This window comes from Microcaecilia unicolor, chromosome 5, assembly GCF_901765095.1.
Source record: "Microcaecilia unicolor chromosome 5, aMicUni1.1, whole genome shotgun sequence".
NCBI classification, from domain to species: domain Eukaryota; kingdom Metazoa; phylum Chordata; class Amphibia; order Gymnophiona; family Siphonopidae; genus Microcaecilia; species Microcaecilia unicolor.
The window spans coordinates 182534683-182553222 of NC_044035.1; the positions used below are offsets into that span (position 1 = coordinate 182534683).

Sequence of the window (18540 nt, forward strand, 5' to 3'; positions counted from 1 at the left end):
GACTGGTAGAAACACAACTGCTGCTGTTTCCCCACCGATCATCATTGGTCCTCAAACTATTCCCCAAACTAACATACAATTAAGCCGTACCCAACTTGCTCAATCAGTATAGTTGACATTAGTAAAAAAAAGTTAAGCAAGGCATACAGCTACTCAAACTTTACAAAAAGAGTAGGAAAATGGAATATAACGTTAAATCAAAAAAAGCACACAGAGTGACTTGCATAACATGCACAGAAAATCCTTGAAAAATGAGTCAAGCAAATTCCACAACTTGTATACAATAACACGTCACCCAGATCATTCAGTGTGGAAGGCTACGGCAAGGTAGTTAGATAAGCATTTGCCTCTTCAGACTTTGCAAACATACAAGTGTTATTCCCATAAGTAATTTGAAGTCTCGCTGGGTAAAGTAAAGCAAACGGAATATGCCTTTCAATCAGAGAAGCACAAACTGAGGAGAAAGATTTCCTTTGCTGTTGAACTTGCGCAGAATAATCTTGAAAGCAAAGAATCTTACGATTACGATATTGTAAAGCCATCCCTCCTCGAATAGTACGTAAAATCAGCATTTTGTGTGTATAGTTCAAGACAGTCATAATCACTACCCTCGGCTTGTTTCCTGAGGTGCCCAAAGGCCCCAACCGGTGAGCGCGTTCGATTTTCAAGGGCATCCACCTTGCTCTCAAGCTCAGCAACAGTTTTCAACAAGCTCTCTCTCTCCGCGGTCTTACCACGGACCTCGGCCTCCAGCACCGATGTTCTGTGCAAACACTCATCAAGCTCCAAATAGAAGCGGCTCTTGATTCTAAGTTACAAAAACTGCATGATCGGACTGAAGAAGCACATGATCGATTGGACAGCGTAAATTTGGAGCTTGATGAGTGTTTGCACAACATTAATTTATTATAAAGACAATCAAGTCATAAAATGTGCAAACATCAGCATAAAGAAAAATTACATTTTAAGTTGTCCATGCAGGACCATGTGCTCAAAATGTTTTGGCACATAGACTGCCTTGGAGGACTAAATTCAGATAATGTTTGAAGTAGGTCAGCTTAGGGCTGGAAAATACCTAGTGGGAAGAAATTGGGAAAAAGAAACAAAAACATATAGAAAACATGAAAGATGTTTAAAGAAAATAAAATTTAGAAAAAAAAAAAAGATTTTTAAGAACTCTTCTGGTAGTTTAAGAACAATTTGGGTGACTCTCCTAATAAATGCAGTTAAGAAGTTCCAATAATAAATAAAAATTTAGTGGCAACCTGAAATAGTTGTAGTCCTTAACTGATCACCATCCATATCGTATTTTCAATCATCCATATCGTATTTTCAGTCACTTTTTTTCTTGCTATATACTTTCTTGGTTCCTATTTTCTTAGAGCTTCATGATTTTTGAAGCATTATTTACTTTTATGAGGTTTTGTTTTTTTCAAATTAGTGCAGATGGTCTCTTGGGTTTAGCTAGAATAATTGGGACAGAAACAGATTATTTTATCTTTGAAAGGGAGGCATTTTATGAGCAATTTTAGGGACTGCCCATATGATGTGCATTTATTATTGTTTTTTTGTACATCTTTTTGCATGTTCTTGGTATATTTGGTTTTTAGTGTCAAATGAAGTGGATACAAAGTTTATTTCAGCGAAGATTTTATAATTAGGTGCTTCAAGAAGCTCTTACCTGGTGTATTACACTTTAGATACAGTTTTAGGGTAAGGTTTTGGGGAATTTTTAAAAAACTATTTAAAAATTTTTATTTGCATGCTTCCTGCTCCCCATTTATTCCCCCTTAGGAGTTGTCAGCCCTAAGTTATTTGTTGTCAGCTATCCTATTGAAGCATCATGTCTGTTTGAATTAAGTCTCCTGAAGCAGGCTATATGCCAAAACATTTTGGGCACATGATCCTGCTTGGACTTTCTAAAAAAAAAAGTAATACTACTACTAATCATTTCTAAAGCGCTACTAGACATACACAGCTCTGTACACATTATAAGCAGGTACTTGGTCTGTCCTTAGAGGGCTCACAGTCTAAGTTTTTTTGTACCTGGGGCAACAGAAGGTTAAGTGACTTGCCCAAGGTTAAAAGGATCTGCAGTGGGAAATGAACCCAGGTAACCAGGATCAAAGTCCCCTGCACTAACCATTAGGCTACTCATTTTTTTTTTGTACACGCTGTTTATATTTTTTATGATTTATTGTTTTTATACATGTTACATGGTCAATTCAAATTTGATTTATATGTTTTCATACATTATCCATTATATTTTTATGTAATTGTTTTATATTACCATATGCCTTTTATCTGCTCTTTGGATTTTCTTTGTTGTATTTGTAGAGGGCTTTTTTTTTTAACCTGTTGTAAAATGAAGAACACTAGCCTGAAGTGATAAAGCAGCAAATCAAAAGCAACCCAAGTCCCTTTTTTTCCAACATGACATCAAAGAGGTCTTTTGATAGATTCAATTCATGAAAATCTTTCACAGAAAGTTCAAATCATTTTAAATGCCATGAGTATTTCCTTCCAAATATTGTGGTTCCTGCCAGCTTTTTGGTGTGTGTGTGTGTGTGTGGGGGGGGGGGGGGGGGGGGGTAAACTCTTTGGTAGATCAGTGTATATAAAGAATGCAGTTAGGTCCATAGCACAACCTAATGTTTTCAGATCAGGCTCAATGGAGAATAACCCTAAAGTGCTGCAAAACATATTGTAAACATACCCTCTCAATGTAATCTAACAGCTGTTATTTCAAGTTTTTTTTAAGATTTTCAATTTTTTTGTGCCTTAAGCAAATAGTATGCAACCAGGTTTGACACAATATTTTCTGTGCTAACCTTCTCAATTCCATTAGCACTGAGATCCATCATCTTGGCTTCCTAACTATTCATTGTTGCCTCTGAATTTCACTATGCTGGACTTACCTATTTCCATTCCAAATAAAAATGTGCTCTTCTTAAAAGGGTAAAGCGTGAGGGACAACAGGAAGGAACTGAGGCCAAAGAGGTTAAGAAAATTGGAGATCACAATAGGGAAGGAGAGAAATTTATCAGCATGCTGGCAAACACCCTCTGGCATGCTTGATTAATGCATGCATGCCAGAGTTGCCAACTCCTGGCCTTTACAATGAGCAATTGTATTATGAGCCTCATTAAACATTTCTCTTCTCCAGTTTTTACTTGTTAATAGAATCTCATACCTGCCTTTGTTCTCCCTCTTTACAGGCAGCTTTGTGAAGTGCTTATCTTTGTGTGTCCTTTCACTCATCTATTTAACTTATAGAAGCAAACTCACTCAAAACAGCATTTTTCTTTGCCCCTATTAACTGAGTCACATACCCTGCGAGTAAAGGTCTTCCCACACTTGGAACAGACAAAGGCAGCAGGGACAAAGTTGGGGTCATGGTAACGTTTGAAGTGCATGTCAAGTAGTTGTTTCTGGCGGAAAGTTTTATCACAATGGCTGCAGGCATAAGGTTTTTCTCCAGTATGGGTGCGCTTGTGCATGATCATGTGCCGTTCCTGGAAAGAAACAAAAGCAATAAATTAAACAACTAAGCAAGTTAGAGTTTTGAAGATAAGACAGGATATAAGAACATTTTAAATAAAAAGCTAAGGAACCTGATTTTGAAGGATACTACACAAGAGAAGAATATACCATATCAAGAAGATTTGGTGATAACCTCACAAAAATATCTACTTAAAAAAAAAAAAAAAAGTGTGTCACAGCAATCACTCTGTTTCTTTGCGGTTATTCTAAAAACAAGGAAGTGTGAATAAGATATCCACAAACCTGGTCCTGGAGGTACTCCCGCCAGTCAGGTTTTCAGGATATCCACAATGAATATTCATAAGAGAGATTTGAATGCAATGCCTGCATTGAAATCAAATCTCTCACGAATATTCTGCATGCAAATATCTCTCATGAATATTCATTGTGGATATCCTGAAAACCTGACTGGCGGGAGTACCTCCAGGACCAGGTTTGTGGATATCCTGAAAACCTGACTGGCTGGTGTGCCTCTACACATTCAATTCTTTCTCCACTATAAGCAGAACCTGTTTGGCTAGCCAAATGCCAGAATGCTTTTTAGCCTAAACACACTGTATAGGATACTATTCTTACCCACTTTAATCATTTGGGATATTGTAGGTAAGTTTTTTGGCAGTGCTACTCATGCTGAGTTTATCAGATTTATATTCCACTGTTCAATTAAAAAAACATTCAAAGCAGATAAATTTTATATAAATAGCCAATAAAATAAAACCAAAAGAGATAAACCCAGATAACATAAAAGCAAGATCAAAACAGTTCAAGCCACAAGGGGCACAAAAAAACAAGTCTTTATCTGGTCTCTAAATGCTAGGTAGCAAAGAAAGGCCATACAGAAGAGCAGCCCGAGTTCTACAAATGTGTGTGAAAGTCTGGAATAAGCACCTGTTAACGTTTTTTTGAAGCTTTACTTAACTATAGATGTTATGGTGGAACATTATACATTATGTGTCTCAGTGTTCACTCCTTTTTCAAAGGCAACTAATTTTATATGTTGGTTATACATTCATATTGTCTGCTGCTTAACAAATAGAAAGGTTAAGCAGAATCAGATCCTGCAGCAAAAGTTGATCCAATTTCAGCCAATTACAGTTACATAATTCTAACTGCAAGCTCATCTCACTTCAGCTACTCAGGCAGAGGTTTGATAACTATGGGAAAAGTATATTTCAATGACAAAAGCACTTTCTGCCTCTTTGGAGACCAGGCTCACACATATACAAGTTGAAGAATGCAAGCCAAAATGTCTGAATATGTCTATCAAACACCCGTTGAAATTATAGCCTGGGGTTGCATGACAGCACATGGTGTTGGGACGTCTACAAATTGTCAACGGCATGGTAAACGTCAAAGTATTCGTTGAGATACTGTAGAAGTGCATGATTCTATCAGCAGAAAAAACTTCTTTCAGATGACTACATATTCCAGAATACTGCCCCATGCCACCAATCAAAACCAGTCGTTGACTGGAAGAAATCCAAGATGATTTCTACCCTCGACTAGCCAACCAATTACTAGACTTGAATCCAATCAAGAACTTGTGACATTAAAATCATACTTAAAGTATCCTGCATCAAAGAGCTGAAAGGAGCATTCACTGCAGCCGGGAATCAAGTGGTCACCACCCACTATTTTCCAAAGTTATTCCATTCAATGAATGGACGGTGTAAGGATGTCTGCAAGAACAAAAGGTAACCTACCAAATACTAATCATCACTATTACACAACATATAAACCATTCTGATTGTAGCCACAGAAAGGCGGTATATAAAATCCCTGCCCATTTCCCCTACCACACGTTCAAATGGCCATTTTCTTGTTATAGGTAAAAAAAAAATAATAAAATGAAATACTTTTAATTTTAATTGTATAATGTCATGGACACAGTATCAGAATAGCTGAGCCACACTGATATTGCAATGTATAGATCCGTAACATGTGTTTTGCACTGTTTAACAGATGTAAAATGCATTTATAATTGAAACAGCATTACAGAATCACTGAGCAGGAAGCCACAAAACACTGAAAAGCACAAATTTAAAAATGGAAATGAAATGAATGCCATCGCTACTGAAAATCCACACTGCAAACAACCTCTTCCATGAGCAGATCTTGGAAGTCCAGGAAGCAATAAACTACCTTAAGATATCCTTCATGGTGAGGAATCATGTGGTTTGTGCGCGATATTGCCTACTTTTTGCTTTTATGGCTTATTTTGGATGCAGAGATACGCTGAATTGTAATGGCTTTAAAACCTTCTAAAGGAGAACTGATGTTCGCTGTCAACATCTTGGCAGGAGAAATCTATACAGAAATAGCTAAGCTGGTGCGAGGCGATTTAGGAGACGGTCCTTGAGACAGCCCTAGGGGCGAAACAATCATGTCGGACGTTGGGTCCTCTGTCTAACAGAAGCTATATGCCTTTTAAGATGAGTATTGGCTAAGATCTTTAAGATATAGTCAGGTTTGTGCAGTGAATTTATATTTAAGGATTATGATATAGGATTAATAAAGTAAGGTGTCTGGAACACCGATGAGGAGGTGGGTGCTATAAATTCTCATAACATTTGAGATTGGCCAGTGAGTTGCACCACTGAGATGTTCAGATTAATCAGTGATACTATATTTTGTTAGAACACAATCTAGAATCAGAAAATATTCCTTGAAATATAGCCGAAGCTTAAAGCTCTGGGGACTCAATATACCTGATTTTATCTGGAATGTATGAGGGTGAATTACTGTAACATAACAAAGAACTCTGAAAACCCCATGGCCCTATAAGCGTTTCTGGATGACCTTGCTTGCAGAAATAGTTGAATATTTAACCTTGGTGTTATAATTTTCTCAGTTTCATATCCACTGGACGGCAACTTTACATATTTGATATTGGTTGGTTGATCCACATATGGTGTCTGTCTTCAAGGCAACAAACAGGAGGAACGCTGATTTCAAGGTAAGGTCCTTTAAAGAAGCCCGATCCAACAGCTAAAAGGGTGGTCTTTGAAGGGACCAAAGGACCACATTGAGCTGCCACTCTGGACAAATCAAGTGCCATGGAGGCTGAAGACGTTTCATCCTGTGGAGAAAATGGGCCACATCCAGATGTGACACCAAGGAAGAACCCTAATCCGACCAAGGAAGCAGGTCCACGCCACCACCTGCATCTTAAGCAACCCCAACGCTAGCCCTTTTGTCAGACTCTCCTGCCCAACGAGGCTGAACAGGAAAGCACACCCTGCTCGGCATAATCGAACGGGGGCGTCCATCTCTAAGGACGTTCTGGCGAAGGGGCAGGGAAACCCGTATTATCGAAACAAGATGGACGTCCATCTTTCGTTTCGATAATACGGTCAGGGATGCCCAAATCTCAACATTTAGGTCGACCTTAGAGATGGTCGTCCCCAGTTTTCGGCGATAATGGAAACCGAGGACATCCATCTCAAAAACAACCAAATCCAAGGCATTTGGTCGTGGGAGGAGCCAGCATTCGTAGTGCACTGGTCCTCCTCACATGCCAGGACACCAACTGGACACCCTAGGGGGCACTGCAGTGACTTCACAAATTGCTCCCAGGTGCATAGCTTCCTTACCTTGGGTGCTGAGCCCCACAACACCCCCCCCCCCCCAAAACCCACTACCAACAAACTGTACACCACTACCATAGCCATTAGGGATGAAGGGGGGCACCTATATGTGGGTATAGTGGGTTTTGGAGGGCTCACATTTACCACCACAAGTGTAACAGGTGGGGTGGGGATGGGCCTGGGTCTGCCTGCCTGAAGTGCACTGCACCCACTAAAAACTGCTCCAGGGACCTGCATACTGCTGCGAAGGAGCTGGGTATGACATTTGAGGCTGGCAGAGGCTGGAAAAAAAATGTTTTTTAAAAAAATATTTTTTGGGGGGTGGGAGGGGGTTGGTGACCACTGGGGAAGGGGAGGTCATCCCCGATTCCATCCAGTGGTCATCTGGTCAGTTCGGGTACCTTTTCAAGGCTTGGTCGTGAAAAAAAAAAGGGACCAAGTAAAGTCGACCAAATGCTCATGAGGGACGCCCTTCTTTTTTCCATTATCAGCCGAGGACGCCCATCTCTTAACCACGCCCCCGTCCCGCCTTCGGTACACTGCCGACGTCCCCGTGAACTTTGGTCGTCCACACGATGGAAAGCAGTTGAGGACGCAAAAAAATCAGCTTTCGATTATGCCGATTTGGGTGACCTCAGGAGAAGGATGCCCATCTCCCGATTTGTGCTGGAAGATGGGTATCCTTCCCTTTCGAAAATAAGCCTGCAAGGCCCTCCACACTTGGGCATAAGCCATCAAAAAAGTGGAATTCTGTGTGTGCAACAATGTGGTAATCACTGGGTCTGAATAGCCCTACTTTCTCAAGGCCGCCCTCTCAAGAGCCAAGCCGTAAGATCAAAGGAGGAGGGATCCTCCATCTGGACGGGCCCACTGAACAGGACACCTAGCCCCATGGGCAGCCAAAGAGGGTCACCGATATGAAGACTGACCAAGTTTGCTTACCATAGGCGCCGGGGCCAGTCCATGGCCACCAGAATCATCAGGCCCGGATGAAAAGAAATGCATCCCAGGAGTCATTGGCCATAGAGGAAAGGTGTACAAGAATCCATCAGACAGCCATGGCTGAAGAAGAGCGTCCAATGCCTCTGCCGTCTCTTCTCTTTGTCTGCTGAAGAAGCAGGGTACCTTGGCGTTTAACCTGGAGCCCGTCAGATCAAGAACTGGAACTGCCCAACAATCCATCACCAGGGAGAACACTGTCCAGGAGAGCTCCCATTCCCCCAGATCCAGCAGGTGATGACTGAGAAAATCTGTCTGGAAGTTGAAATAACCTGTAATGTGCACTGCCGACAGGCGAGCCACATGAGCCTCCACCTACTCCAGGAGGAGAGCTGCTTCCGCCCTGAGGGCAGCACACTTGGTGCCCCCCGCCTGTTGATATAAGCCAAAGCTGATGCACTGTCGGATAGGATACAAACTTCCCAGCCCCAGAAAGGAGAGATGAAGGCCTGCAAGGCATTCCGCACTGCTCTCAATTCCAACCGGTTGATCACTCCACTTCCAAGAGAGAAAATAGGCATTATGGCATCCAACACAAGTAGTGGGCTCTCCAACTAGAAAGACTGGCATCTGTGGTCACCACCATTGAACACTGAGATGGACTCGCACTGTCCATGGCAGCCAAACATGATTCTCGGTCCACAACAGAGGCCACCAACTGAGCGACGAGAACTGAAACAGCCACGTGAGCCCACGCCTAAGGCAGCACCTCCAGCATGACTGCCATAGAACCCAGGACCTGCATTATAGTCCCAGGTCCAAGGGGACCGCACGTGCAACAGGCTGGTCTCCCGTGCCCTCAGCTTCCACTTGTGGGTCTCTGGAAGGAACAACTGACCCTGATGTGTGTCCAGGACCATGGCGAGTTACTTGAGAGACTGAAGGCATCAACTGACTCTGTGAAATTGACCACCGAGCCCAGAGTCTAAAGAAGGCCGACCACCCAGGCCATAGCTCACATGCTCTCCTCGTAAGAAGAAACCCTGATCAACCAGCAATCCAAGTAAGGGTGCACCCAAACATCCTCCTTCTGCACAAATGCCGCCACCACTACCACTTTGGAAAAGGTTCGCAACCCCATGGCCACCTGAAACTGATAGTGACCACCCAAATTCGCAAAGCGCAGAAAGCACTGGTGGAGTGGCCAGATGGGAACATGAAGGTATGCTTTCTTAGGTCCAGGGATATGAGAAACTCCGGACTGAACCAATGAGATGACTGAGCATAAAGTCTCCATAAGAATGTGCCTAACCTTCAGAGCCCTATAGACTCCTATGAGGCCAAGCACTGGACAGGATAAGCTGTCCTTCTTGGGCATCACAAAATAAATGGAATAGTGCCTCTGCCAAAGGAACCAGAAGCACAGCCCAGCCGAATGAGGTCCCGCATAGTAGTCCAAACCGCTTGGAGATTCCAGAAAGCAATCCCACAGCTCCTGAGTAAACTCCAGCTTGCAGCCGTCCTGCACAATCTCCAAGACCCACTGGTCGGAGGTAACATTGTCTTTCTGGAGGAGTGGGCCAAATGCCCTCTAATGACAAGCCCCCTGAAAGGATTGCTGCTTAGATTGGAAACAAGGCCTCTGAAAGGACCCAGACCTGCCGGGTCAGTAATGCCTAGCCTCCCGAAACTGGGAATGTGACTGGGAGGAGCAAGAGGACGACTTATCTTCAGGGAGACGCTGTCCATTGGAATCACTCAAATCCTTCATGATCTTAGCCAAGTTGTCCCCAAAAAGAATGCCACCCCAAAAGGGAAGTCAAGCCAAACAGTCCTTAGATGTCAAATCTGCTGCCAATAGTGCAGCCAAAGCCACTGTCTGGCCACCACCACCAGCGATATCTCCTTAGCCGAAGCCAAGAGAAGATCATAAAGCAAATCTGCAAAATGGGAGGTCCAATTTCAAGGACGGACGGGCTGAGGACCAGTCCTCTTCCAAAGACTCCCTGCACTTAGTCAACAAATTATCATCCAATTATTCTTTTGAATCTGGATTACCCCACTACTCCTTAGTTATCAGGTCATGTTATTGTATGAGCAGTAAATTGACTACTCTTATTTTCTTATGAGCTTATTTTCCTTTTTCATTCCAATTTACCTTGGAATTTAGTTCCTGGTTCTCTATTTGTAGACTGCAGTTTGTGCTTTTCTTCTTTCCCCAAACTCTTTGGTTTGCTTAACAAGTTACTGCTGAATTATTTTCAAAAGCATTTTTTTTTCTTTAAACTGTATTGTCTTAAATGCAAATAAAATTCAGAATACTTATCTAGCTGGTCACCACTAAATTTAACCTAGTAGGGACACAGATACAGTCAAAATGATGATCTCTCTAAAAATTCTATATATTTTGAGCTTGCTTCCTCTTCCCTTCTCATTACCCTTCTATCAAAAAACTGAGCACCTCTTGATGCAATATTTATGGGCCAATAAGCCGGCTTGAACTGCTCTCCCCAAGTTAAAAGCTCTCAAATGTAATGACATCACCATTACATATAAAGGTTAACCCTATTTTTTACATCATAAGGTTTTGTTTGAAGTTGGGCAAAAGTTTATCTACACCTTGTTTAATGTATAACATTTCATATAGATTAGCACCTTTCTATTTGATAGTGTTTTGTTTTATCTAGTTTAGTTAGGCCTTTTCAATTAACTAATCTGTTTACTATCCATCTATGAAAAGTAAAAGAAGAAAGATGTATTGATTCTTTGTTCTCTTTTCAGGCAGCTAAATTAGGTAAAGAGGTTTCTCCTTCGATTTTACAGGCATTGGGGGAAGGTAAATTTTAGACGTTTGATTAAAACACCTTGTTTCAAAAATGTGTTAGGAACTGAATGTATTTTTAATTGATGATGTTTCTTTGATTGACATTAAATTGTGTGTTCCTGGCTTGTCCAGCTTCTTGTTTTGTAATTCACATTAAACTTCGAGGTATTGCGGGCAATAAAAATAAATTGCTATATTACACCACTTAACACCAAGAAGCTTTCTTTATGGAATAAACCATTTATTTTGATTAATCGTGTTTCTGTTTGGTGGCCTATATGGCAATGACATGGTATTTGGACCGTGTCAGAAGTTTCAACAGACTCAATTCTATGGTTGGTTAAAGCTATCTCAAGCTATTAAGGACTTAAATCTCTTTTTCAGATATGTTTGAACCCTAAGCTTGAAATGCTGTGTGCCAAAATGAAGATAGCAGGCCATCAGGCCTCAAATGTTTATAAGTTTCTTAAAGGGAAGGCGTTATTCTAAGGTGACCGAGACCCAAAATGTTTAGGAACAAGAGCTGAGGAAAGCTTTCCTTTTTAGAAGGAAATTATTCTGGACTCATTTGCTTAGTTCATCCTGATCTGCTGCTCATAAGCATTTTACTTTCTTGCACAAAGAGCATTTTCTTACTCCAGCTCAAATACAGTGTATCCATTTTTTTTCCTTTTCTAATCTCTGTTGGTCTTCTCAATCAGAGATTGATAACTTTAATCATAAGCTTTTCTTTTGAACCTGTTTGTGTCCATACTGGAATCGGATTTCAGCTACTACAATTTATTTTTAATATAAACAATCCTATTAGTCATATAATATTGTGATTTTGAAATCCAATAAAGTTGGCTTAGATACTGATAATGGAGGTATTCTTTTGGATATATTACTTAGCTTGAAAGGGTATTCTTCCTTCTTGGAATGATTTTCATAAAAGTTACCTTACTTTGTGGAATAATGTAACTTTTTGTTATGAACTTGATCTTGCCAAAAGAATCATAAACTTGCTAAATGTTTACTTATATGGCAGCCTTTGAAAGATGTCTTGAATATATAATTCACTTTTATTGTTAAATGTAATGCTTTTACTCCCTGTTTTGTCACTGTATTTAAATAACTTTGCTGTCTTTTTTTTTTGTTGTTGGAATTTTCTTATTTAATTTGTTGTATTTAAACTATTGTTATTGATATCTTTTCTTTTTCCCATATCCTTCACAAAAACTGGTCCTAGCTCAGAAAAAAACAGAAGCAATTTTTGAAGGCTTGTGCAGTATTTACATCTGTAATTTTTAGAAAGTTGCTATTTACATGTTTAGAGCCATAGTCTACAGTTTAGTATACATAGTTGAACAATATCCACATAGGCATGAATGTTGTTCAAAAATACCATCCTGGAAATCCAGACCAGATATATTCCACGTATTAAAAAGGGTGGCAGGAAGGCCAAACAGCTGGTATGGTTAAAAAGCAAGGTGAAGGAAGCTATAAGAACATCTTTCAGAAAATGGAAGAAAGATCCAACTGAAGATAATAGAAAACAGCATAATGAAAGGCAAGTCAAATGCAAAGCACTGATAAGGAAGGCAAAGAGACTTTGAAAAGAGGACTGCATTGGAGGCAAAACCAACACTTTTTTTTTAGGTATATCAGAAGTGAGAAGACAGTAAACGAATCAGAGGGGACTTGCATATAATGGAGACACTGTATGCAAATCAAGTCCATGCATATTCATTATGGATATCCTGAAAACCTAACTGGCAAGGGGTACTCCAAGACCAGACTTGGGAAATACTGAGTTAGATGACCAAGATGTCAAAGGGGCACTCAAGGAAAGACAAGGTCATAGCAGAGAAACTAAATGAATTCCTTGCTTCAGTCTTGACAGAGGAACATGTGGAAGAGATAGTGCCAGAAATGGTGTTCAATGCTCATGAATCAGAGACACTGAAACATCTCTGTAACCATAGAAGATGTAATGGAGCAATTTGACAAATTAAAGAGTGGCAAATCGCCAGGACCAGATGGTATACATCCCAGTGTACTGACAGAACTGATAAATGAAACTGCAGAGCTATTGTTAGTAATATGTATTTTATCTTTAAAATCAAGCATGGTTCTGGAAGATTGGAGGGTGGCCAATGTAACGCCAATTTTGAGGGCTCCAGAAGTGATTCGTAAAATTATAGACCAGCGATCCTGATGTTAGTGCAGGGCAAAAATGGAATTGACTATTATAAAGAACAAACTTACTGACCATATACATAGACATGGATTAATGAGACAAAACGAACATGGATTTAGTGAAGGGAAATCTTGCCTCACGAATCTATTACTACTTTTTTTGAAGGGGTGACTAAATATATGGATAAGGCAAGTTGGTTGATATTATGCATCTGGATTTTCAAAAAACATTTTACGAACTACCTCATGAACGAATCCTGAGGAAATTAGAAAGTCATGGGATAGAAGGTACTATGGATTAAGAACTGACAGAAAAGAGAGAATAAGATTAAAATGGTCAGTATTCTCAATGGAGAAGGGTAGATAGTAGGGTTCCCCAGGGGTCTATGCTACGGTTGATGTTTTTTAACATATCTATAAATGATCCAGAGATGGGCATAACTAGAGAGGCAATTAAATTAGTTGATGACACAAAGTTATTCGAAGTTGTTAAATCACAAGAGGATTAAGAAAAATTGCAAGAGGACCTTACAAGACTGGGCATCCAAATGGCAGATGAAGTTTAATGTGAGCAAGTGCAACGTGATGCATATGTAAGAAAGAAGAACCCATAGCTACGTGATGCAAGGTTCCACATTAGGAATCACCGCCAAGATAAAAGACCTAGGCGTCATTGTTGATGACATGCTGAAACCCTCTGCTCAGTGTGCAGTAGCCAAGAAAGCAAATTAATGTTAGGAATTATTCGGAAAGGAATGGAAAACAAAACTAAGATTATTATAAAGCCTCTGTATCGCTCCATGGTGCAATCACACTTCTAATACTGTGTGCAGTTTTGGTCACTGCAACTCCAAAAAGGTACAGCAGAATTAGAAAAGGTACAGAGAAGGGCAACCGAAAACGATAAAGAAGATTGGATGACTTCCCTATGAGGAAAGGCTAAAAAGGCTAGGGTTCTTCAGCTTGAAGAAGAGAAAGCTGAGGGGTGATATGATAGAGGTCTATAAAACACTGAGTGGAGTGGAATGGGCAGACGTGAATCACTTGTTTACTCTTTCCATGCAATGAAGCTACTAAGTAGTAATTAAAACAGCTCAGAGAAAATATTTTTTTCACTCAACATGTAATTAAATTCTGGAATTCATTACCAAAGAATGTAATAGAAGCCGTTAGCTTAGCAGGGTTTAAAAAAGGTTTGGATAATTTCCTAAAAGTCCATAACAATTATTAAGATGGACTTGGAAAAATCTACTGCTTATTTCTAGGATAAGCAGCATAAAATCTGTTTTACTCTTTTTGGATCTTGCCAGGTACTTGTGTCCTGAATTGGCCATCGTTAGAAACAGGATACTGGGCTTGATGGACCTCCAGTCTGTCCTAGTATGGCCGCGTTTTATGTTCTTATGTTAGTCTGAAAGGAGCACACATTTTAAAATCTGGAAATCAGTATTTACATCTTCTCAAAAGCAGCTTGCTTGGAACTGATGTAACATAGTAATGATGGCAGATAAAGACTAGCATGGTCCATCCAGTCTGCCAAACTTTCAGATTCATTATCAATAAATGATTAAAGAAACCAACAATTCAGTAATCTTATATTCCTCGCTAAATTAATTTTTAAGGTATCATCCTCTTCCATCGAATTACATAGTATCCACACTCAAAGGATATAATGGGAATGCAGCATAAAAATATGTAAACTTGATCCTGATCTGTCTTTGCAGTACGCGGAACACAGACCATAGATGTCTGCCTGGTACTGGCCATCCTTCCTAACTATTGTAGTTGCTGAAGCTCACTCCTGCCCAATCTTGCCATATACAGGACACAGACTGTAGAAGTCCACCCAGTACTGTCCTTACTTCCCAGCTGAAAGAGTTGCTGACAAAGCACCACTCTTGCCCATCATAACATACCGTATTTTTCGGACTATAAGACGCACCGGACCATAAGACGCACCTAGGTTTTAGAGGAGGGAAATAGGAAAAAAAAATTTTCCTCTTTCCCTCCTCTAAAACCTAGGTGCTCCGGTGCGTCTTGTCCGGGTTTTGGACCTCCGTCCCGTACTTACAGGATTCCGTGTTCCCTGGTGGTCTAGTGACGTCGGGGCAGGAAAGAGCCCCCTCTTTCCTGCCCATCGCGCTGCTCTCCGTGCTTCTCAATGCTTTCCGATGGTCTCGGCGAGATTCAAAATGGCCGCCGAGATTCTCGGCGGCCATTTTGAATCTCGCCGAGACCGTCGGAAAGCATTGAGAAGCACGGAGAGCAGCGCGATGGGCAGGAAAGAGGGGGCTCTTTCCTGCCCCGACGTCACTAGACCACCAGGGAACACGGAATCCTGTAAGTACGGAACGGAGGTCAAAAAACGCTACCTTCGGACTATAAGACGCACCCCCCATTTTCCTCCCAAATTTTGGGGGAAAAAAGTGCGTCTTATAGTCCGAAAAATACGGTAATAGCTGTAAATCATTTAGGTTTTGTGTTGATACAATCCTCTTCCTATTTAAGGATCCTCTGTGTTTATCCCATGATTTTTGAATTCTGACACTGTCTTTGTCTCCACCACCTCCACTAGGAGGGCATTCCAGGCATCTATCACCCTCTCGGTGAAAAAAGTATTTCCTGATGTTATTCCTAAGTCTTCAAACAACAAGTCAATCCTCACTCAATTCTAATAGTTTAGTATTTAGCTGCATGCTACATAAATAACAATTAGCAAAATATTGGAGGAAAAAGCCTCAACAGATTCCATACTTTTGGGCACACAGTCTATAAATTCAAGGAGCTCTTAATGTAATCATTGGCAAAAAATCTCCAAACTCAGTCTCATGCTTATAATAGATTAAAAAAAAAAATCAGCAAAATTTATCTTTTCAGGATGCCCAGCGTTTTCCTGCTAGCCACGGCCGACTATTGCCAAAGTCCTGGAACAGTGAGTGATACTTGCCGCGGACCCTGAGGACGTTCCGAAACTTTGGCCATAGGCGGCCGTGGCTCGTGGGAAAACACTGGGCATCCTGAAAAGATAAGTTTTGCTGATTTTTTGATCTATTATAAGCATGAGACTGAGTTTGGAGGGGTTTTTTTTTTTTTTTTTTGCCAATGACGACTGTAGAAGCCCCTTGAATTGATGGACTGTGTGCCCAAAAGAACTTAGCCTGTGAGGCTTTTTCCTCCAATTTTTTTCTAATTGTTATTTATGTAATATGCAGCTAAATACTAAACTAGGAGAATTGAGTGAGGATTGACTTGTTTGAAGATACTGGTATCCTCTTAAGCTCTTTCAGTGTGTTATTCCTAAATCAGCCACCTGGCAACCTCAATTCATGTCCTCTAGGTTTACAGTTCCCCATCTATGGAAGAATTGTTTGAATATTAATGCAAGTATTTAAATGTCTATTATATCCCCCCATCCCTTTCCTTTAAGGTAGACATTCAGATCTCCAAGTCTCTTCTCATTGGCACAAAACCCATACCATTTATGTCAACTTCCTCCGAACTACGTCGTCTTTTTACATCCTTAGCAAGATACTGGCCTCTAAAACTGAACGCAAATACTCCAAGTTTGGGGGGGGGGGGGTGGAGGAAGACACACATCAGTAACTTATACAAGAGTATTAACACCTCCTGCTGGTTATGCCTCTTTGCATCTTAGCAACTTTCTGGCTTTGACCACTGCCTTGAAACATTATTTCGACACCATGAGATCCTCAGACACTAATCACCCCCAGGCCCCTCTCCTAGTCTTTGCTAACAACTTCTCGCCCCCTAGCGCATACAGCTACTTTGGATTCCTACTTATCAAGTGCATCACTCTGCACTTCTTCACATTAAACTTTAACTGCCAAACATTAGACTATTCTTCTAACTTTTGTAGATCAGTTCTCATGTTGTCAATTCCCTCCAGGTTGTCCATTCTGTTGCAAATCTTCATGTCACCAGCAAAAAGGCAAACTTTTCCTTCTAACCCTTCGGCAATATCGCTCAAAGATATTGAACAGAATTAGCCCCAGTACAGACACTTTCTTTCCTTGGATTAAATTCCACATACCACCATCCTTTGATCCAGCTCACTCCTTTAGGTTCTAACGTCATGAGCCTCATATGAGGAACTGTATCAAAAAGCTTTGCTCAAACCCAAATAGCATCTAGTGGATTACTACTACTACTAAGCATTTCTACAGCGCTGCCAGGGTTATGCAGCGCTGTACAAGTTTAAACATGGGGAAGGACAGTCCCTGCTCAAGAGAGCTTACAATCTAAAGGTAAAAACTATGTAGTCAGTGTAGGTATCAGGAATGGGAAGGTGGTTAGGCGCCAAAAGCAAGGGAGAAGAGATGGGCCTTGAGTAAGGACTTGAAAATGGGCAGGGAGGGCGCATGGCGTATGGGCTCAGGAAGTCTGTTCCAGACATAAGGTGACGCGAGGCAGAAGGGGCGGAGTCTGGAGTAAGCGGTGGTGGAGAAGGGTACAGAAAGGAGTGATTTGTTCTGAGAGCGGAGGTTACTGGTGGGAACATACGGGGAGAGGAGGGTAGAGAGGTAATGGGGGGCTGCAGATTGAGTGCACTTGAAGGTCAATAGGAGAAGCTTGAACTGTATACGGTAGCGGATCGGGAGCCAGTGAAGCGACTTGAGGAGAGGGGTGATATGAGAGTATCGGTTCACGCGGTAGATAAGACGTGCGGCGGAATTTTGGACAGATTGAAGGGGGGGATAGGTGGCTAAGCGGGAGGCCAGCGAGGAGAAGGTTGCAATAGTCAAGACGAGAGGTAACGAGCGAGTGGACGAGGGTTCGGGTGGTCTGTTCAGAGAGGAATGGGCGAATTTTGCTAATATTATAGAGGAAGAAGCGACAGGTCTTAGCTGTCTGCTGGATATGGGCAGAGAAGGAGAGGGAGGAGTCAAAAATGACTCCGAGATTGCGGGCTGAAGAGACGGGGAGGATGAGAGTGTTGTCAACAGAGACAGAAAGTGGGGGAAGAGGAGAAGAGGGTTTGGGTGGAAAGACAAGGAGCTCAGTCTTTGCCATGTTCAGTTTCAGATGCCGGTTGGACATCCAGGCAGAGATGTCTGAAAGGCAGGCCGAAACTTTGGTCTGGGTTTCAACTGTGATGTCGGGAGTGGAGAGGTAAAGCTGGGTGTCATCAGCATAGAGATAGTACTGGAAACCATGTGATGAGATCAATGAGCCCAGGGAAGAGGTGTATATCGAGAAAAGAAGCGGTCCAAGGACAGATCCCTGAGGGACTCCAACAGAGAGCAGGACGGGGGTGGAAGAAGAGCCATTAGAAAATACTCTGAAGGTGCGTTGGGAAAGATACGAGGAGAACCAGGAGAGGACGGAGCCCTGGAACCCAAATGAGGACAGTGTGTCAATTGAGTGGATGTCCTCAATCCAATTCTCTGGTCACCCAGTCAAAGAAGTTATTCGTTTGGCATGATTTTCCTTTGGTAAAACCATGTTGCC

The 18540-nt window shown here is 41.4% G+C and overlaps 1 protein-coding gene across 1 annotated transcript in view; it reads right to left on the minus strand.

The window, feature by feature from the left end:
• Window positions 1-18540, minus strand: part of CTCF (CCCTC-binding factor) — a 412941-nt gene that overhangs the window by 85654 nt on the left and 308747 nt on the right. Inside the window, 1 exon segment of the mRNA XM_030203644.1 lies at window positions 3333-3515. Within this exon segment, the coding sequence (XP_030059504.1) occupies window positions 3333-3515 (183 nt within the window).